Source organism: Nicotiana sylvestris, chromosome 5, assembly GCF_000393655.2.
Source record: "Nicotiana sylvestris chromosome 5, ASM39365v2, whole genome shotgun sequence".
Taxonomy (NCBI): Eukaryota; Viridiplantae; Streptophyta; class Magnoliopsida; order Solanales; family Solanaceae; genus Nicotiana; species Nicotiana sylvestris.
In genome coordinates, this window is record NC_091061.1 from 20356780 (window position 1) to 20378218 (window position 21439).

The 21439-nt window shown below is 41.8% G+C and overlaps 1 protein-coding gene across 1 annotated transcript; it reads left to right on the plus strand.

The window, feature by feature from the left end:
* Positions 1–1554: 1554 nt before the first annotated feature.
* On the plus strand, positions 1555–3261 carry LOC138868345 (uncharacterized). Its single transcript, XM_070145896.1, has 4 exons — positions 1555–1630; positions 1804–2336; positions 2411–2569; positions 2671–3261. Exons 1-4 carry the CDS (start codon positions 1555–1557, stop codon positions 3259–3261), a joined length of 1359 nt encoding a protein of 452 aa, XP_070001997.1.
* The last annotated feature ends 18178 nt before the right edge of the window (positions 3262–21439 follow it).

The following is a 21439-nucleotide window of genomic DNA, read 5'->3' on the forward strand; positions in this document are numbered from 1 at the left end:
TCTATCTTTATTCGTAAAAGACTCGATTATATGGTTTCAGTGGCTAGCCCAAATATCGAGCTCAGGACATAATAAACCCTTAGGTTTTTAATTGATCAATATAATACCCCTCGAGGTTCTCGTTAATCCTCGAGCTGAGCTTAAATGTGCACTTGGAACATCGTGATTCCCGATCCCGAGTTAGGTGAGAGCAAGATCTCGAAATGAAGTTAATCCTTAGATCTTTTTGCAGTCCTCGAGTGAGAAATTTATCTAACTCGGGTAGCCCTTGGGCTTTGCAGTCGAGCGGGTATTTGCTCAAACTTGTAATAAGGATGGCCCTTAGGACTTTTCACAATTCTCGAGCGAGAAATTCCTCAAACTCGGATAGCCTTGGGCTTAGTAATCGAATGGATACTCTGCTCGAACTCGACTTATAGGCTGCCCTTTATGATTTTTGACGAATTAATCCGTGATGCCTTGGTCCTGATGCCAATATCGTGACATCAGCGGTTAAAGCGACTAAAAAGTTTCTTTTTGTGCGATTCCCAAAATTATTAATTGGAGGCGGCTGACGGTCGGCCTTTTGGCTTTCCCAGCACGCTTAAATGACCTCTATAAATAGATAAATTTCACAACCTTACAAACTTTATTCTCATATTTTTCTCAAAGTCTCATTAGCATTTTCAATTTCCTTGACCTCTATCTTCTCTTCACTATCAACACTCTTCATTTTCTTGGATCTTCCACATTGTGATGGCTAAAACCTCTAAACCGGTTTCCCAAAAGAAAAAAGCTTCTTCATCTTCTCGATCGACCAAGAATAAACCGGTAGTTCCCCCTCGCATTGAGGAGTGCATCCCCCCGCCATGTGAAATAACATCCAATTTCAAAATTGAGAAACCTGCATCGACACCAGGCCGATGCGAGCCCATGTCTCGATATGTTTGTTTGGTGACCAAGGCCGAGCTTGGGCAAGTAAAGGAGGATTGCAAGTGGATAATAAAGAAATATTGATTCCTTCCTCTGAGGAGCACATCACTACATATAAAGCGGGGTACTTGAGCATATATACCTACCCATTGACGTTGGGTCCTGCAATTCCGGCTCAGGGTTCCATAGATCCAGTTATTCTTGACTTTTTCCAACGTTATTGAGACTACCCCTCCTTCTGGCGAATCGTTTACTTAATCAGGTTCTTTTCGAGCCAAGTTGAGGGGATGTCTTTCACCCCCAATCATCTGATCAGACTATATAGTCTCCGACTTTATCGCGAGGTTTGATAAAATTGCAACGCCGATCCTTAAAATCTCTCTTCTCTAGTATCGATGAGGACAAAGACCGTGGGTGGATAAGCCGGTTCGTCCGAGTCAAGACCTCTGATCTGATTCCTGCTGATTGGATATCTTTCCCTTAGGAGTGGAACATGAAACGTGAGTACGTAGCGGGTTTATAACCTTCTTTCTTTTCTTTTCCTCAACTATATATTTTTCATTGGTCTAACCCCTTTACGATGGTGTAGCCGCTGCTTGGTTTCCTGATGGGGTCCCGGACCTCGAGGGCGGGGTCCGAAAGATGGCCTCCGCCTCTTCTTATTCAGAGCGTTGCTGGCGAGATCTAGCCAAGGGTCGATGGGAGGCCAAAAACCATGGTGAGTTCTCTTGTTTGTTTTCTTGTACTTTTGTCATGGGATACTTACCTCGGTTCATTGTAGGTCTTGGAGATGCCGTTGATTTGCGGCCGGCCCCGACTGATGAAGTACAGGTTCGGAAGTCTTTTAAAGAAAGAAAAAGAAGAAGAGAGTCATCTGAAAATACTCTGAAGCCAAAGAAGAGCGTGTCTCGAAGGCCAATACATTGGCCTTATCTCCGGAAATAGCCCAACGCCTTCTGGATCAGGAGGAAGACGATGGCGACTGTCTGCTGGTAACCCGTGAAAGAAAAAATGTCGGTTCTTCGAAACCCATCGAGCCGGTGACGGTTGATTTGGCTCATTCTAGAGCCGAAGAAATCTCCAAAGGGAGTTCAAACAAAGTTCCTGAGCCACTGTGCAGAAAAAAGGTACCTCGCCTAGGAGGCTATTTGGAAGGCGAGGCCAAACGCCCTGATCCCGAGCCTCTTCAAATAAAAGAGAATGCCCTGAATGGATCACTTGCGGTAATCAACGTTGATGATTCACCTCTTAGCCCCGAGTTTTCCGAGGGACAAATCCGAGATGCTCAGAATATGAGGTCTTCTGAAGTGGAAGCAAGCCATGAAGGGCATGACATCTTTCGAGAATGTCTCGCAGGGCTTGAGGATGGCCCTGACCCAGATGATTCTTTCATTTTAGACGAGCCTCGTAGACTCTTTAAACAAGTGAGTTTTCTGTTTTTATGCCTATGCCTTTGTTTTAGCTGTTCTGAATTTTTCTTTCCTCCCTCTTTACGAAGGCTGTGGTGCTCCATAAAAGGGCATTTTCCAAGTCCCAAACCGATCTTGGTCGATGCGAGGCTGAGCTTAAGAAGATTTTGGAGGAGAGGGACGTTGTCAAAAATCTCTATGCTAAGAAAAAGATAGAGATCTATGATCTACGAGTTGAGTTGGCGCAGGTATGCCAAGAATAGGCCGAATATGTTGAGAAGGTAATACAACTCTCGAGGGTTTGTTACACACTAATTTGTTTTGGCGATTGACACTTTTAATTTTGCAGTTTCATCAGAAGGCCGACTTGGAAGCACAACTTTGGGAGGAGCTTAAGATGAAAGAAGCCAAGACCCTAGGGTGGAGACAAGGTATGGACAATCTCACCTCCGAGAAGGAAACTCTAAGAGAGCAGATAGCTTCACTCGAACACCAACTTCGAGGTGTGAAGGAGGAGAGCCTAGCTCGGGGCCTCAATATCGACGAGCTTAAAGCCAGATCTGCTGCTGAGCTGGCCAAGGCCAAATCTAATGTTGAGGGAATCATGACTTCGTATCGAGCCGATGCCGAAGCAGCTAATGTTCGGGAAAAAGAGATTTATTTTGCGGCGGAGGATAAGTTATCAAGTACATTTGAACATGCTAGGCGAAAATCCCGGAGGATAACCCTCGAGGAGGTACATGCTCGCAGTTTCGATCTTCCAACCGATATTGAAACGACGAAGATTTTGGAAGAAGAGGCTACCGCTCTACTTTTCGATGATGATGATTCAGCCAGTGGCTCTGAGAGTGAAGGAGACGGAGATGAAGTCCCCGAGGATGATGCTTTCAAAGACGCAACTCCTGAAGGTGGAGCTGCCAAAAATATGACCCCGAAGTAGTTTTAGGTTACTCTATTTTGTTTCTTTGTAAATCTTCCTTTTGTAAATATCTCCCGTTATCATCTTTTGGAAATACGAGGGGAACTTCTTATCTCGTCTTTGGTTTGTGCTGGATTTAACAGTGCCTTTATTTATGGAAGACTTCATTTGAATGATTAGTTCGAGGATTGGTTTGGGGTTCGGGGTATTAAAAACCCTTAGATCTTTATCGATGGGTATGGTAATCTTCGAGCTAATTTTAAACCAATCCGATGTGAGCTCGGGATATTGTGAACCTTGAGTCCGGATCGAAACAAGAGCGAAGTCTCAAACTATAAGTTTTTGGCCCTTAAGCCTTTCGAATTTGGTCCTTGGGATCTTATATATCGGTCCTTAGGCTCTTTTAAAATTGTCCCTTTAGATCTTTAAGTTGGGCCGCTTCGGCCTTTAAAATGGCTATGTAATTTTCCCCTCATTTTGGCTAAAAGACTTAGTGAAAATTTAGTTATGCCATAGCATGTGTTTTTTGTACCCGTTGGGTCTTTTCGAAGGTTTGACGTATCGGAACCTTATTGGCTATTTTTTTGTGTAAACATAATTGAATACCTCTTGGGGTATTTCCAAAGGACGATGTTATCGAAGCCCTTGGATTAATTGAGGGCTAGATTTATCGAGGCCCTCAGATTTTGGAGGGCTAAATTTATCGACGCCCTTCATATTTTGCTTTTGCCGAGGGTAGGCTGATTTAACTGGTTTTTCAATAGTTGATGGTCTTTTATTTATAGCGGAAGTCAGACGTCTCCGAGCCACGTTATTTTGGTTGTAGCCTTTATATGACCGTAGTCTTTAGTGTGGTCGTATCCTTTAGTGTGGCTGTAGCCTTCGGGTACATCATTTGGACTTGTTTCCCGATAACTTTTCCGAATTTGTTCGTAAAGCTAGTCCTCGAGTATATTGGCCTTGACCTTTGTTTCGAGGGGGTGCCTCTTTGAGGTCTTATGAGTATGAGTTTTCGATGATTTGGATGTATTGGTTGTCAGTGACAGTCTCTGAGTATTTCGAGGTGCTTTGTACCTTAAGCCGCTTCCCGTAGGATTGTAAGTGTAGAGCTCGTATGATAGTAAACTTCTTTGAGATACAAAGTGTTTTTGATATAACCGGGATGCTTCTTCAAATAGTCGATATATGCGTACATGTTTTGCCATCGGGGCTCGACTATTCTACATGGACACGGTTCATTTGACCGTTTGGCCTATTACAAAGTTCTCCTATCGAGGCCCTCTTAGGCGTGAAGTATTTTTCAAAAATATGGCCTCCGAGGGTGATTCCCCCCAGTATTCGAGGTTGATTGAAAAGAAGCCTTGAATACTGTTGATTTTTCCTTAGGTAGCATATAATTATTGCCTCGTTAAAAACTTTGTCGGTAAAACCCATTTGGGACGAAATCCAGTTTAAGGAAAAAAGAGTGCAATGCATGCTTTTAAAACCTAGGGCCTTTGTGTAGAAAATGATGCCTCCGAGATTGTATGCCGTTGATCCAAAATCTGTAATGAGTTAGCTTCAAACTCAAATGGACAAAAGGATAAAATCGTACCTTAGCAATGGTATCGAGGGTGACTTTTCGTAGAACTAAGTTCCCGACTCCGAAATGTCGGAGGTTAGCCCTCCTATTGTAGTGCTTTTTGATCCTTTGCTTACGCGCGATCATTCGAATAAGTGTTGCCTCTCTTTTTTCATCTGCCATCGGGGTATTAAGCAAAAGGGGTCTTGGTGGATATCGCTATAATTCTTCTAAGGCTCGCTGACATCCTGGGGTCCACGTGAAGTCCTTTTCCCTTTTGAGCAAAGATAAGAACTGGTAACTTCGATCTGACGACCTTGACAAGAATTGACCTAGAATAGCCATTTGTCTTGTTAGCCTTTGCATGGCCTCCACGCTATCCTCGATCGTGATATCCCCGATAGCCTTGATTTTGGTACCTCGATTTTATGTCGTGATGTTGAGGGACTCACCTGTGCCAACCCCGAAGGCACATTCCTCTGGGCTAACTTCATGCTGTATTTCCTCAAGATCGTAAATTTTTCCTGTAAATGAATTAAATTGTCCTCTGCGCACATGGACTTAATCAACATGTCATCACTACAAACTTTCATTGTTTTGCATATTCGTTGTTCGAACATTTTTTTAACTAGGCGTAGCTTCCTGCATTTTTTAGCCCGAAGGGTGTTGCGATGTAACTATAGGTTATGATGCCCTTAATAATAAATGAAGCCTTTTCCTGGTCCTCCGGGTTCATCTGAATCTGATGGTTTCAGGGGTAAGCATCGAGAAAAGTTAGGGTCTTGGGGCCAACTATGGCATTGATCATACGATCAATGCCTGACAAGGGGAAAAGATGTTCTGTTCAAGTCCTTATAATCTATGCACATTCTAAGTCTATTTTCCCTTTTTAGAACCATGTTGGCTAACCTCTCGGCGTGTTTTACTTCCCGAATAGGCCCTATTTTAAGAAGTTCGGTTACCTGCTGTGGTGGCTATTTAGCTGCCCACTTACCTTTGTTGCTCGAGGTCAAGGGCTCAGGTCCTCGATAGCAAACATCTCTTTTGCAGCATGTTGCTCTCCGTAGAATGTTTTCAGTCCTTCCTCCGCTGGGAACTTTATCATTTGGTGAAGAGATGAAGGTATCGCCCTCATGTTGTGTATCCACGGTCTCCCGAGGAGTGCATTGTACCTTATATCGGCTTCGATCACATGGAATTTCGTGTCTTGAATGGTCCCAGCTACGTTTACTGGCAAGATGATTTCTCCCTTTGTTGTTTATCTTGCCATGTTGAAGCGATTCAAGACTCGAGACGCAGGTACGATCTGACATTGCAGGCCGAGTTGTTCCACGACCCTCGATCTAATTATGTTTGTTGAACTACCTATATCCACTAAAACACGTTTAATTTGAATTTTATTTAAAAGGATAGATATTACTAGGGCGTCGTTGTGAGGCTGAGATAAGGCCTCGATGTCTTCCTTGTTGAATGTGAGGGTGTCCTCGGGTATATAGTCCCGAGTTCGTTTCTCTGTTGTGATGGATACTTTGGTACGTCTGAATATAGGTCCTTGTGGGACGTCGACTCCACCAATGATCATGTGAATGACATTTGAGGTTCTTCAGGTTCATTCTTCCTGTTTGCAACTCTTTCTCGGAAATGGTTCTTGGCCCGGTCGTTGAGAAATTCACGAAGATGACCCTCGTTGAACAACCGGGCTATCTCCTCTCTAAGGTGCCTGCAATCCTCGGTCCTATGCCTGTGAGTACCATGATACTTACACATCAAGTTGGGGTTTCTCTGAGAAGGATCGGTTTGTATAGGCTTGGGCCATCTAGAATCTCTAATTTTCCCAATGGCTGAGATGATACTCGAGGCATCGACATTGAAGTTGTATTCTAATAATTTGGGTGCCTCCACCGATCTCGAGTGCCTATCAAACCCAGTTTTGCTCACGAGTCCCTGGGAACTTTGGCCTCGATCTGCTCTTCGATCATTCCGAGGTATGTTATGCCTTGAAATATTCCTTCGATCTTCTACGTATGGTTGATAGCTTTCCTTATTCGACCTTGACTCCTTGTCTGCGTTTCCTGACTCCTTTGCTAGCGACCTACTCGAATAAACTGAGCCTAAGGGGGCTCCCAATTGGTCATCCTCGACCCTAATTTTTGATTGGTACCTATTATGCACATCCACCCAAGTCATGGAGGGATACTGGATCAAGTTCTGCTTCAGCTACTTCGAAGCTATCGAGCTTCATTCATTTAGCCCCTGTGTGAAGGCTTGTATGGCCCAGTCATCGGAGATTGGTGGTAACTCCATTCGTTTTGATTGGAAGTGGGATACAAACTCCATCAGCATCTTGTTCTCCCTTTGCTTTATTTTGAATACATCGGACTTCCTTGTTGCGACTTTTATGGCACCGGCATGTGCCTTTACAAATGAGTCTGCTAACATTGCAAACGAATCAATAGAGTTCGGGGGTAAGTTATGGTACCAAATCATGGAACCCTTAGACAAAGTTTCCCCGAACTCTTTTAGTAAAATAGACTCAATCTCATTGTCTTTCAAATCATTTCCTTTTATGCCACAAGCATATGTGGTGATGTGCTTGTTGGGATCAATGGTTCCGTTGTATTTTGGGATATCTGGCATCAGAAACTTCTTCGGGGTGGGCTTCGGAGCCGCACTATGGGGAAATGGTTTTTGCACGAACTTCTTCGAGTCCAGTCCTTTCAAAATCGGAGGTGCTCCCGGTATCTGGTCAAACCTTGAATTGTACCTTTTTGTCATTTTCTTCAATTTTCTTTTCTCTGGAATCGATCCTTTTGGTTAGTTATTCGAGAATTTTCATAATAGCGGCATTGGTTCAACATGCCGAGTGTTCACTAGTTCGGCTGTGTTTGGAGTTCTATTCTGACTCTGAAGTTGAGCGATGGTGACTTGCTGAGCTTGCAACATCTCGAATATCACTTGCAGGCTAACTCTCCCTTCTTCCATTCCGGCGTTCCTTGGTCCCTCGGCCGAGCTTCCCTATGTGCATTCCTTACGGGGTCTGTGCCTGCGTCTGTGTTTAAAGCGTTATGCAAACTGATATCAACTAGCTCCATATTTGGCATTCCCTCAGGGTTTATGGGGTGGTACTTCGGCCCCTATGCCACTATTTTCTCCGAGTCTCTCACTGTCACGAGCAGGTGCATTTTGTGTGCTAGACATATCTTAGGCTGAAATCAATGAATCTTTGACAAGAAAAAGTGTGAAGAATAATGTGTGTTATCGGAAAACTAGCACTAAAATAGTCACTATTATCTTTAGTCCCACGGTGGGTGCCAAACTGTTTAACTTGAAAAATGTGAGTAAATATTAAAGATAATTTATGGTTTTAAAGATATGTGATTTATAATACCAATGAATATACAAGTAATATTAAGTTTAAGTAAGAATAATTGATAAACAAAACCAGTGTTGTTAGAGCAATGAGGATCTCGAGCTTGATTATCTCGGGGGCCTCGAGGTGAGGTAAACAAGAAAAGCATATTAGAATATTCAGGACATTGCCCGCAGACACTCAGGTAAATTCAAAAGATCAAGGCCTGAAGCAGCTGATGGCAGTGAGTCTATGTAATGGCAGAGACCTAGACGTGGAGCAAGAGAGGGGTCGAGAAAACAGACAGTTGAGACAATTGTACCAATGCCCATTTAGCTAGATGATTCAGCAAAACTGACAGAGGTGACAGTACAGCCTACCCAGGAAGAAGCCAACACATAGATTGAGGCCGAGAGAGAAGCTGAGACAGCCCAGGAATCGGTAGTTGAGGTGGTGTCCGACAAAAAGAAAACCCAAATCACTAGGAAGAAGAGACCTCCAGCACCATTCCCACAGAGGCTGGCCAAATACCAGAAAGAGGAACAATACAAGAAATTATTTGAGATATTGAAACAAATTCAGGTAAATATTCCATTGATTGATGCTTTGAAGGAGATGCCTGGTTATGCAAAAATGATGAAGGACTTGATGTCCCAAAAATTCGACTTCCAAGACTTGGCCACAGTGACTCTAACTTAGACCTGCAGTGCTGTGGTGACTAGACCAATTGCTGAAATATTGTCTGATCTAGGGAGTTTCACAATTTCCTACACCATTGGTAACTTTGTCTTTGCCAAGGCACTCCATAATTTTGGGGCTAGCATAAATCTTATGCCCCTGCCGATCTATAAGAGGTTGGGGATTGGAAGAGCGACCCACGTCTATGTTGTTGAAGCTGGCTGGCATAACTATGAAAAGACCCTCAGGTATTTTGGATGACATGTTGATATATGTAGGAAAATTTGTGTTCCCTGCAGATTTTGTGATTCTGGGTTGTAGAGTGGATGAAGAAATTCCCATAATTTTGGGAAGGTCATTCTTAGCCACAAGGCGAGCCCTCATTGATTGTGAAACCGGGGAGCTCAAGATGAGGTTGAACGATGAAGAGATAACATTCAAGTGTTGAAATCTATGAGGTGACCAAGTGAATTCGCCAATTGTTCTCTTATTGATGCCGTGGATGTAATCATGGAAGAGGATGATGAGACATTGACTATTGAGGATCTTCTTTTTGCATGCCTTATGAGCTTAGATGAGGTGAATGGGGAAGAATTGGCAGAATGGGTCCCGACTCTAGAGGGCAAAGGATTTTGGGAGAGAACACTTGAGTTTGAGCCCCTGCACTTAGAAAAAAGAGAAACTCCTCCAGCCAAGCCATCCATAGAAGAACCACCAAAGTTGGAGTTGAAGCCACTGCCCGCCCATCTCAGGTATGCATTTCTAGGACCGAACTCCACATTGTCTGTTATTATCTCATCTAGTTTGTTAGATATGCAGGCACAACATCTTTTGCAGGTACTCAAGGAGCGTAAGACTACTATTTGATGGACCATGGAAGACATTAAGGGGATCAACCCGGCATATTGTATGCATAAAATTCTGCTGGAAGAGGGGCACAAACCTTCCAGGGAGCACCAAAGAAGGCCGAACCCCAACATGAAGGACATTGTGAAGAAGGAGGTTATTAAGTGGTTGGATACGAGAATCATTTTTCTCATCTTTGAAAGCAACTGGGTTAGCCCGGTGCAATGTGTTCCTAAAAAGGGTGGTATGACAGTGGTAAAAAATGATAACAATAAGCTAACCTCTACAAGAACCGTCACATGCTGGAGAATTTGTATGGACTATAGGAAATTAAATCTGGCCACCCAAAAAGACCACCTCCCACTTTCTTTCAATGATCCGATACTTGACAAACTGGCGGGGAGGTCCCACTTCTGTTTTCTGGATGGGTACTCAGGGTACAATCAAATCTCTATTGCACCAGAGGATAGAGAGAAGACCTCCTTCACATGTCCATATGGAATTTATGCCTTTCGAAGGATGCCTTTTGGCCTATGCAATGCACCCGCCACATTCCAAAGGTGCATGATGGCCATATTCACTAACATGGTTGAAGACATAATGGAGGTGTTCATGGACGATTTCTTAGTGGTAGGAAACTCATTCGATGAGTGCCTTACAAACCTGACCCGAGTGTTGAAAAAATGTATGGAGACTAACCTTGTACTTAATTGGGAAAAGTGCTATTTCATGGTACAAGAGGGTATAGTCTTGGGACACCGGGTATCAAGTAAGGGAATCGAGGTGGATCGTGCTAAAGTTGATGTAATAGCAAAGTTGCCACCCCCCATACCAGTCAAGGCAATCAGGAGCTTCCTCGGGCATGACGGTTTCTACCGGAGATTCATCAAAGACTTCTCAAAAATTGCCAACCCTCTCTGTAAGTTGTTAGAAAAAGATCACCCTTTCATATTTTCTGATGATTGCAGGGTAGCATTCGAGGATTTGAAAAAGAGGCTAGTCACATCACCCATCATTGTTGCTCCCGACTGGGAGCAACCATTCGAACTCATATGTGACGCCAGTGAATATGCAGTAGGGGCAGTACTAGGACAGTGGAAAGATAAGATAATGCACCCAATTTACTATGCCACTAGAACGTTGAGTGAAGCTCAACTGAACTACACTGTGAATGAAAAGGAGATGCTGGCTATGGTGTTCTCATTCAACAAGTTCAGATCATACCTGATTGGCTCTTAGGTAATTGTATATGTTGATCATACTTCTCTCAGGTACTTGATTAAAAAGAAGGAGTCCAAACCGCACCTGATTCATTGGGTGTTGTTACTGCAAGAGTTCGACCTAGAGATTCATAACCGTAAGGGCATGGAAAACCAGGTCACTGATCATCTATCGCGACTTGAAGGAGCTGAAAATTCAGTTGAGGCAGAGGATATTCTGGAAACCTTTCCAGACGAGCTGCTCCTCGCCACAAGCCTTAAGGAAGTGCCATGGTATGCAGACTTTGCAAATTACCTAACAAGCGGTATAGTTCCCTATGACCTTTTCTCTGTGCAAAAGAAAAAGTTTTATCGCGACTACCGCCTGTATTACTGGGATGTACCTTATCTCTTTAGAATTTGTGTTGACAATATGATCTGGAGGTGTGTCCCCGAGATAGAACAATCTTTTATTTTGCAGGCATGTCATGCATCGGCATATGGCGGATATTTTGGAGGAGTCAGGATGGCACCAAAAGTTCTAGAAGTCGGGTTCTACTGGCCAACAGTGTTTAAGGATGCACATCAATGGGTGAAGGGCTGTAATGAATGTCAGCGAACCGGGAACATCTCCCGTCTCCATGAGATGCCCATGAACCCAATTCAAGAGGTTGAAGTGTTCGATATATGGGGGATAGACTTTATGGGACTCTTTGTCATCTACTTTGGTAATAAGTACATACTTGTTGCTGTAGACTACGTGTCCAAATGGGTGGAAGTTGCAGCATTCCCCACCAATGATGTAAGGGTGGTGGTGGGATTGTTGAAGAAGAATATATTCACCCATTTTGGGACTCCTAGAGCTATTATCAGTAATGGAGGCACTCACTTCTGCATTCGAGCCTTCGAGAAATTGCTAGCAAAGTATGATGTGTGCCACAATGTGGCAACCCCATATCATCCTCAAACCAATGAACATGTCAAAGTGTCGAATAGAGAAATAAAGAGTGTGCTGACCAAGACGATGAACTCCACAAGAACTGATTGGGCAAAAAAGCTAGATGATGTACTCTGGGCCTACAGAACCGCTTTTAAAACACCAATTGGTATGTCACCATACAAGTTGGTGTTCAGGAAGGCCTGTCACTTGCCAGTGGAACTAGAACATAGAGCTTGGTGGGCAATAAAACAACTAAATCTCGATATTGAGGCTGCGGGAACTAATAGAGTCACAGAATTGCATGAGCTAGACGAGTTCCGATTTCTTGCTTTTGAGAGAACGAGGTTATACAAAGAGAGAATGAAGAGGTTGCACGACAAGAACATTGTTGAGTGAAATTTCAATCCCGGAGACATGGTGTTTCTTTATAACTCAAGATTAAGGATATTTCTGAGTAAACTCAAGTCACGATGGTCTGGACCATTTCGGGTGGTCAAAGTGCTCCCTTCAGGTGCCATAGAGATTGCCTCAGAAAAAAATTCCCACACACTTAGAGTCAATGGGAAAATATTGAAACCATATGTGGGCATGGATGAAACCAAGTAAGTGTCAGTGATCCATCTGACTGAACCTCAGAGGTCGAGCAAGCCTTAAATGCGCTCATCTGTGTCGTGCTACGACGTTAAATCAGGCATTGTGTGGGAGGCAACCCATTTTTTCTTTTATTTCTTTTTCTTTTGTTTTATGTTGTACCATCTGTGTAGGAAACTAACACTCTTATAAAAAATAATAAAACAAAATAACAAAAAAAAAAGCTTGTGACCGCGACCGCGGCACGACCGCGGTTATTAGCAAACATTCTGTCCCCCCCCCCCTTATTCACCGCGGCCGCGGTCGACACGCAACAATTATGTCGCCCTGGTAAGTTGTGTTTAAAAAAAAATTATTATTTTCTTTTCTTTTTCCTCTTCTAAAACACTAACAATACCCATCCCCCCTTCCCTCACTTCTCTCTTCCTCTTACTCCTCAAACCCTAACCCCATTTCTTCTTATTCATCTTCTTCTCTCCATCTATCACCACTCCACTTCTCTCCCACACACATTTTCGCCTAACTCCTCCCTATCTTCAATCACTCTAAACTTCTACAAGACCCAGGTATGTCAAGTTTTCCATCTCCCTTCTTGTAATTCACTATTTTGCAATTTTGATGTTTGAATTGTTGTAGTATTTATAATTAGATTTATTGGTTTTTTTATTCTTCTTTTTAGTGGGTTATGTGTAAAATGTTTTAGAAGAGCGTGATATTGTTGTGTAAAGTTAATTGTAGTGGGGTGGAGTGGTAAAGTGAGAATGGTTGATTTGGGGGGAGAGTTTATGCTTCCATAGGGATAGGTGTGTTAAATTAGAGACCATTCTCACAAGGTATTTGTGAAATTACCCCAATGGAGTTGTAATGGCTAATGTGACCATGGTGGTGGTGAAGTTTGAGTAACCACCCAGGTTCACACAACTCAAACCCACACTAATAGGAGCCTCAGTTTTGTCAGGTGCAATGCATCAGTCCAGGAAGAGACGTACCACAAGGTCCTCCGCTAGTGGACCTGGAGGTTCATCTAGAGCTCGGGGTCAAGCTAGTGCGGATCAGTTTGACCGCACTAGGTTTGTTTCCAAAGAATCTCAAGATAGGTTTAACGCCAAGGCATCCAAGAAGTTGTTACCTGAAGTACACAGACAAACATGCCTTGCAAGCTGAATGCCCAAGTATATTTGAAGAGTTGGGGAGGTGTCAGCTGGAGATCTTCTATGATGAACCGAAAGAGGAAAATGTACTGACGGTAAAAGAGTTTTATGCAAACTGCCCGGAGCATGTTGATAGGGTGGTCACAGTACGAAACACCCGGGTGAATGCGTCTCTTGAGGCCATTCGCCGAATGTACAAGCTGCCAGTATTCACTGGAGGGATGGATTATTACCATGTTTATCACCACCCAACTATCTGGTGGGCACCGATTCTTGAAGCAATCTGTGTGGCTGACCGGGAGCCAATATGGATAAAGCACCGAATTACACTAAACTCCTAGTCTCTCACTTGGGAAGCTAAGTACCGGCTCACAATCGTCAACAGTCGTTTGCTGCCCTCTAGCCACTCTACAGATGTAAATGGGCCATGAGTAGCAACTATTTACTGTTTTATGACCCACCATGATTTTGATATAGCCAAGCTCCTTCAGGATAAAATGTTCATTCGCTCCCCGAAAGTACTCAAAGGGTTCTACTTCCCCTCCCTGGTCACCAAGCTGTGTCGTGTTGCACGAGTTCTTGAAAATCCCATAGTAGATAGGAAGTTGCAATTGAAGGCCCCATTTAGGGCTAGCAAATTCATAGTTGGGAGAGAGCCGGTAGTGGTGGTTGATGATGATAATGATGTTGATGAGGATGCTGAGGGACCTATGCATGCTACCGCCCCATTAGAGCCGAGTGCTGATGAGGCGGGCCTATCCCAGGCCTACCGAAGTACTTGCATGACAGCCCTGGAGCAAGAAATGGCTGGCCTACGCACTTCGGTCACTGACCTGGGTACTAGAGTTGACAATTTAACTACTCAACACGCTAGGTCAGAGAAAAAGATCATGGACTGGCTCCGGGCACTAGGACGAGCGTGTCACCTTGATCCTAGCACCGTCTCTAATTAGGACTGAGCACCAGGGAAGTCCCCTTACCTTACTCTGCTTAAAATTCTTTGACATGGAGACATGCCAAATCTTTATGTGTGGGGTGGGGGATGGTTGTTGTTGTACAATTGTATAAATTTATTTGGTGTTGTTGTTTTTTGGTATTTTTGGTTGATGTTAGTTAACTTCGACTTGGACCAAAGATGGACACCTCTCGACGGGTCTCTTGAGGGACCTAAGTCGAAAAAAAAAGATTTTTGTTTGTTAGGTAGTGTATCAACTCCCCGTTAGTTTTTCTTTAAACCACGGTTCTTTTCCAAGGTTTCCATTTGAACCGGGTGTAGTTAGTTTTTTTCTTTCTTTTTAGTTTAGGAAGTCTTGGGCGAGAAACAAAAATAGAAATAGGGACCCTTAACTCTATGGTACCTTGAATAAAGACTGCTTTAGTATGACACTTAGGCTCTTTAGTTGACTCAAATAAGGCCTTAAATTATGTGTTCCTGAATGGTTCAAGTACTTAGAGCAGAGTGTCTGATGACCCTAACTGAATTGAGTCATGTGCCATGTGTGAGTGAGGTTTTCTGTATTCTGTGTTAATGTTCAATTCCCAGAACTTGTCATGTATGTGTACAAAGCAAAATGGTAGTCTCGTTTGGTCTGGAAAGTGATATAGGCGTTTCTTTGCTTAACCTTTCTATGTATGCTTGCTCCCACCTAATTGTGTATACCTTAGTCAACCCCGTTGAGCCGGTAAGCCTGTTTTCCTTGGCAACCACATTATAAGCTCTAATCCGAGTTTAAATAGCCTATCTTGTTGAACCCTATCACCTCTTAGAAGCACTCAAAGTGTAATGGATATGGAAAAATATAAGTGTGGGGTGGTTGGTTGGGCTGTTAAGTGAAATTAAGAGGACATAAAAAGAAAAAGGTGCACTGGTTGATAAACAATATTAGAGGCCACCAGAAAAAGAGAAAAAAAGAGAAGAGAAGTCTCAAATTGGTGGTATCTATTAAAAGAAAAAGTGTGCTTAAAGAAAAAAAAAAGGGGTTAACACAATAATGTAATGGTGGAATGAAGGTGTGACAAAGTTAAGAGCTTAAAAGTACACAATGTAGTGGAGTACTTAGGGAGGTGTAGTCACTATGCCCAGATGTATCCTACCCGTCCCGCAGCTAACATTACAACCAAATAAAGTCCTATTTGATTCTAGACCGAATAACTCGATTAGTTGAGTATTACACTACGAGCAAGCCTATGGTGTGTTGTTTGTGGCATAAGAATTTGTTTCTGAGGGTGAGTGGAATGTTGTATTCGAGTTCCTCAGTATGTGATTTGTAAATGATATAAGTCTCTTTTGTAGTGAGTAGGCACATGATTCATGAAGGAAAAGGTAAGTCTGGACCTCTAACTGAGAGTAGGAGAGTTGTTTAAGGGTATTGCGTGGCTAGAAAGGAGTCCACTCTTGAGGCGAGGAGGTCGCGTTGAAGTAGTCTACCCGTGTGAAGTATTCTTGGTATAAAGAGTAAGGGAGGTATCCTATGATGACTAGGCCTATAGAGTGTGGTTTGTTGCTAGAGGACTAGCAACGGTTTAAGTGTGGGGTGTTGATAGTAGGCTATATAGACACTATTTACACTCTAAATGAACCATACTTTATTGTTGTTTTAAATGCAAAATGATAACAAAATACTCTAATTAGTGTTGTTTTGCTTTGCAGGAACTAATCCAAGTTAGGAAGATACTATGGAGTGTTTTGGAGTTAATAACGTGGATATAAGGCCAATCAAGAAGAACCCAAATGAAAATAAGCAAGAAAAAGGCAAAGGATGACTGGACAAGAGCCCACCGCGACCGCGGTCGATAGCGGCTGGAACGCGGTGGACCAAAAATGCGAGGCAAAACTGATGCATGCTTTCTGCCGCGGTCGACTTTGGAATTGCCTAGAAATTTAGGGACTTAAGTGTAAATCATGGGAAACTTATCCTAACCCTATATAAACTCAACAAACTCGCCCAAGCAGAGGTTAAGCTTGTTTTTAGACTGAATTGGAGGCAAGAACAAGTGTGAGAAGATCAAGACACTATTAGAGTTTTTCAATCTTCTTCTTGTCATCATTATTTGCGAATTATGAATTTTATTGTTTTATCTTGCTTTGCTATGAGTAGCTAATTATTTAGTCTAGGGTTCTGATGGAACCTGTTGAGGGATGGACTTCTTGTTGTGTTAATATAGTTTGCACAGTTAATCTTTATTTGTTCAACTACGTTCTTGTTGTAGTTAATTGATAGGATCCTAAATTAGTTGTGCCTATTTAATAAGTATTACCTCGAAAAGAGTGTATATTTAGGTAGTTGTTGAACAACAAAGGACGATTATTTAAAAACATCAAAATTTGGCCCATTTACACTTCAATATTCTTTATGGTTGATCATGTGCATCTACTCTTTCACTCATTCGCATTTGACCCAATAACCTGCTGCATCATTGCCTCGAGTCTAGCAAACCCATCTTCCTTACTCCCACTATGTTACTGCTGAGGAGGATCATAACCCTACTGCTGATTTTGGTTGTTGTACCCCTGTAGCCTTTGGTAGGGTGCCACATTATTGTGAGGTCGCATGGCTTCCATATTTCCATTGTTGTGTTGTGGCTGGACTGGCCTGTATGGCTGATTTTGTTGGCTCCAATTCTGACCACTCTGTCTCTGACCCCATAATTAGACACATAATTCATGTCCTCGGGGTAATGATGATAATTACTTTCTGTATTCCATTGGCTACCAATTGGCTGACTAATGCAAGATGTGCATAAGCACCAATTGGTTGTATCTAGAATGTGCACATGTTGCTTCTGCCCTGACTCTTCCACCTTTTTGGTGAGTATGCTCATTTGTGTCATTAAGGTGGCCATATTTTCAGCAAGAGTGTTGGCTGGATCTAAGGGCACTGAGTGAACTACTGGAATTATAGGTGCATTCCTGGTTGTCTACCCCGAATTTTGTGCCATCTTTTCAAGCAGGATCTGGCTTTCACTCCATGATTTGCTTGAGAATGCTCTACCAGCTGAAGCATCAACATTAGCCTTCACGCTATCTGTCAGACCCATGTAAAATCGTTGCCCCAACATCGGCTCTGGAATACCATGGTCGGATATATAACCAACATCCCTTTCAATAGTTCCCATGTTTCTTGCAATATTTCCATTGATTTCTGTCTGATGCTCAAAATTTCATCAATTTGCTGAGTAGTCTTGTTGGGTAGATAAAACTTATTCACAAATTGCTTGACTAACTCTTCCCAAATCATGATGGAATTAATAGGTAGTGAATTTAGCCAAGTCTGGGCAGCTTCTGCCACTGAGAATGGAAACAACAATAGCTTTATTGATTCCTGAGTTATGTTGGGATGCCTTTGAGTTTTGCAAATTGATAGAAAATTCTTCAAGTGCTGTTGAGGGTATTCAATGTACGACCCCGAAAATAGTCCCTTGTTTTGCAACAAGTGCAACATGTTGTTAATGATTTGAAAAGATTCGGCCTGTATCTGTGGGACTAATATCGCTGTGGTCAAATTCTCTGCTGTGGGTTGCCCCCAGTAATATAAAGGAGCCTTTGGCACAAGAGGCTCTACTACCGGCGCAACCGGGTCTACCTCGCGATCCCCCATGTCTGGTTCAAGTTGTTCAGTTGATTGCTGCTGTTTGTTTTTCCGATTGGCCCGATTCAAGGCCTTGAAGACTTTCTCGAGCTCTGATAATGCTTTAAATATTTCACCAGTTCTCGATGATATTTTAGGCATGGACCTGTACAACCAAGTTAACAAACGTTAAAATTTAATGTATGGACTAAAAATAAAGAAAACTGACTACACTAAGAATTTTTGTATTTCTTTCAACTGTAATTGATAATACCGTTAACTCCCCAGCAACGACGCCAAAATTTGATCACGCCCAACTATGACTTATAAAAAGGACAAGCGGTCATTGCAAATATAATCCGATTATTTAGCTCAGAGTCGAATCTCACAGGGAATTAACCTACCAATTACTTTTGTCAGACTCACTGAATTCTCCGTAATCACTTTCGAGATATTTTGAATAACACTTGGTGATATTTCTACTGACTATAACTGAATAAAACTAAGTAAACTAAAAGTTAACTATGACTGAGTTGTAAACAAATAAAAGAAGGATCTACGATTGTGATTTCCCCTATTGATGGAATCCCTTCCTGTTATGTTTCGCATAGATTTGCCTAATTGTCTCTATAGATCATGAGCACTCTTACTACCATAAATCTCTAACGAGTAATTAAGACAATTTACTAGACGTACTCTCCCGAGTTACGCTAGCTGGCTTGTATTACATCTCACTTAGATCGCACCCAAGGTTTCGTTATCCCTAATCCCACCTTTAAACCTTCGGTTATTGATTCCTCATATACTTTGGGAGTGGTGTTGTTCAACAACTACCTAAATATGCACTCTCTCCCAAATAATACTTATTAAATAGGCACAGCTAATTGATGATCCTATCAATTAACTACAACAAGAATGTAGTTGAACAAATAAAGATTAACTGGGTAAACTATATTAACAAAACCCTAGACTAAATAATTAGCTACTCATAGAAAAGCAAGATAAAATCATAAAATTATTCATAATTCGCAAATAATAATAACAAGAAGAAGATTGAAAAAATCTAATAGTTTCTTGATCTTCTCACACTTGTTCTTGTCCCCAATTTAGTCTAAAAACAAGCCTAACCTCTGCTTGGGCGAGTTTGTTGAGTTTATATAGGGTTAGGATAAGTTTCCTACAATTTACACTTAAGTCCCTAAATTTTCGGGCAATTCCAAAGTCGGTCGTGGCGTGACGGCGGTGAAATGCATCTGTTTTTTCTCGCGTTTTTGGTCCACCGCGTTCCAGCTGTTGTCGACCGCGGTCGCGGTGGGCTCTTGTCCAGTCATCCTTTGCCTTTTTCTTTCTTATTTTCATTTGGGTTCTTCTTGATTGGCCTTATATCCACGTTATTGACTCCAAAATACTCCATAGTATCTTCCTAACTTGGATTAGTTCCTGCAAAGCAAAAGAACACTAACTAGAGTATTTTGTTATCATTTTGCATTTAAAACAACAATAAAGTATGGTTCATTTAGAGTGTAAATAGCGTCTATATAGCCTACTATCAGGTGCGCGCATCCAATCCATGCTTGATTCTTAATTCGAGCTTCCTAACTCAAGCTCGGGGCATGATTATAAGTCTTCAAAATCGAGCTCTCCGATTTCGACTGTATACAATTTCTATTTAGCAATATTGTTTTATAGCAGCTAATACGCTTGTTGTTTAATAAAATAGAAAGAGAAACTTTTTGCAAAATAAAAGAGACTTTGATAGTTTAAATCAAATCTTTCCCCTGATTAAGAAAAACTGCATGCACAATAATTCAGTAAATATGAAGACAGAGCTGTATCTTATCATTTGAAAGGATGCCTCACAATTATTTTTGCTCTATCTTTCATAATAGGGTTTTTTTTCACTTTTAGTCCACACCAGGAATTAGTGACGAAGTCAGAAATTTATTTAAGGGTGTTCAAACTTGAAAGAATTGAAAAAAGTTCTCCGACAAAGAGTGTTCAATATATGTTATATACTTCTAAAACCTAATATTTTACCTATATACACAGTGTCACACCTCCTTTTTCCGCCCCCGCGAGGGGTGAAGGAGTTTTTTCAATTAAAGGACAATCGAAACGGGATTTGTTTATTTATTTCAGAGTCGCCACTTGGGAGATTTAGGGTGTCCCAAGTCACCAATTTAATCCCGAATCGAGGAAAAGAATGACTCTGTATTACAGTCCGCGAACCAGAAATCCGGATAAGGAATTCTGTTAACCCGGGAGAAGGTGTTAGGCATTCCCGAGTTCCGTGGTTCTAGCACGGTCGCTCAACTGTCATATTCGGCTTGTTTATCTGATTTTATACAATTATGAGCTCATGTGCAAGTTTTAACTTTTAACCGCTTTCGTCATTATTATTATATATTTTTTCAAGAATTGCAACATCATGGAAATACATCTCCAACCACGTCACATCAATGCACCCGTGGTTGTTGGCACATTTCAACTCTGTTGAGATTTGGATTTGGGTCACATAAATGTGCACCCGAGTTTTAAGAAAATTAAATTATTAAAAGGCGTGCCTAAAGCGACTAGCGTATCATTTACTTTGGGTAGGGCCGTGAAATTTTGCTAAACGGTCCATCCCGAAGTCTAAGCAATTTTAAAGCAAATATTTACCGAGGGCCCCACAATTTTGTATTTTTATTCGGTGAGGCTCATCTCATTCTTATTTTTTAAAGGAATTTGCAACGTCATGGACATGCATCTCGGACCACGTCACAATCAATGTACCCGTGATTAGAGACACATTTCGACTCCGTTGAGATTTGGATTTGGGTCACATAAATGTGCACCCGAGTTTAAGAATGTAATTTAATTAAATCGCGTCTAAAGAGTCTAACGCGTTATTATCTTTGGGGAAGGCAGTGAAATTCACTAAACAGTCCATCCCGAATTCTAAGTATTTATTATGACCAATTATTGAGGGCCCCGCAATTTGCATTTTTATTTGGCGAGGCTCGTCTCATTATTTTTTTTTTTTTTAAAAAAAAGATAATCTTAGAATGACTACATTTTTTATTTTTCGTTTTTCTCTAAAATAAATGAAGAAAATATCCTACTTTATTTACATACTTTCGAGTTATTATAGTTAAGTTTCGAAAGTGAGTCGTTTAAAGAGTTTACATGGGCAGCGCATAGAATGTTCTACATACAGACAGTAAAAGAAAGAAAAGACTACATTAAACTACAACTTCAAATCTTTCTCATTTTTTGCATTCATGTTTCGAGTAGCTTACAAGATGAACCAGTGTATCGTTTGTGTACCTGGTAT

Coding starts and splice junctions, on each gene's coding strand:
- LOC138868345 (XM_070145896.1), top strand. CDS start 1,555: ATGGCCTCCGCCTCTTCTTATTCAGAGCGTTGCTGGCGAGATCTAGCC. Junction 1,631..1,803: donor ATGGGAGGCCAAAAACCATG/GTGAGTTCTCTT, acceptor AATACTCTGAAG/CCAAAGAAGAGCGTGTCTCG. Junction 2,570..2,670: donor TACGAGTTGAGTTGGCGCAG/GTATGCCAAGAA, acceptor TTAATTTTGCAG/TTTCATCAGAAGGCCGACTT.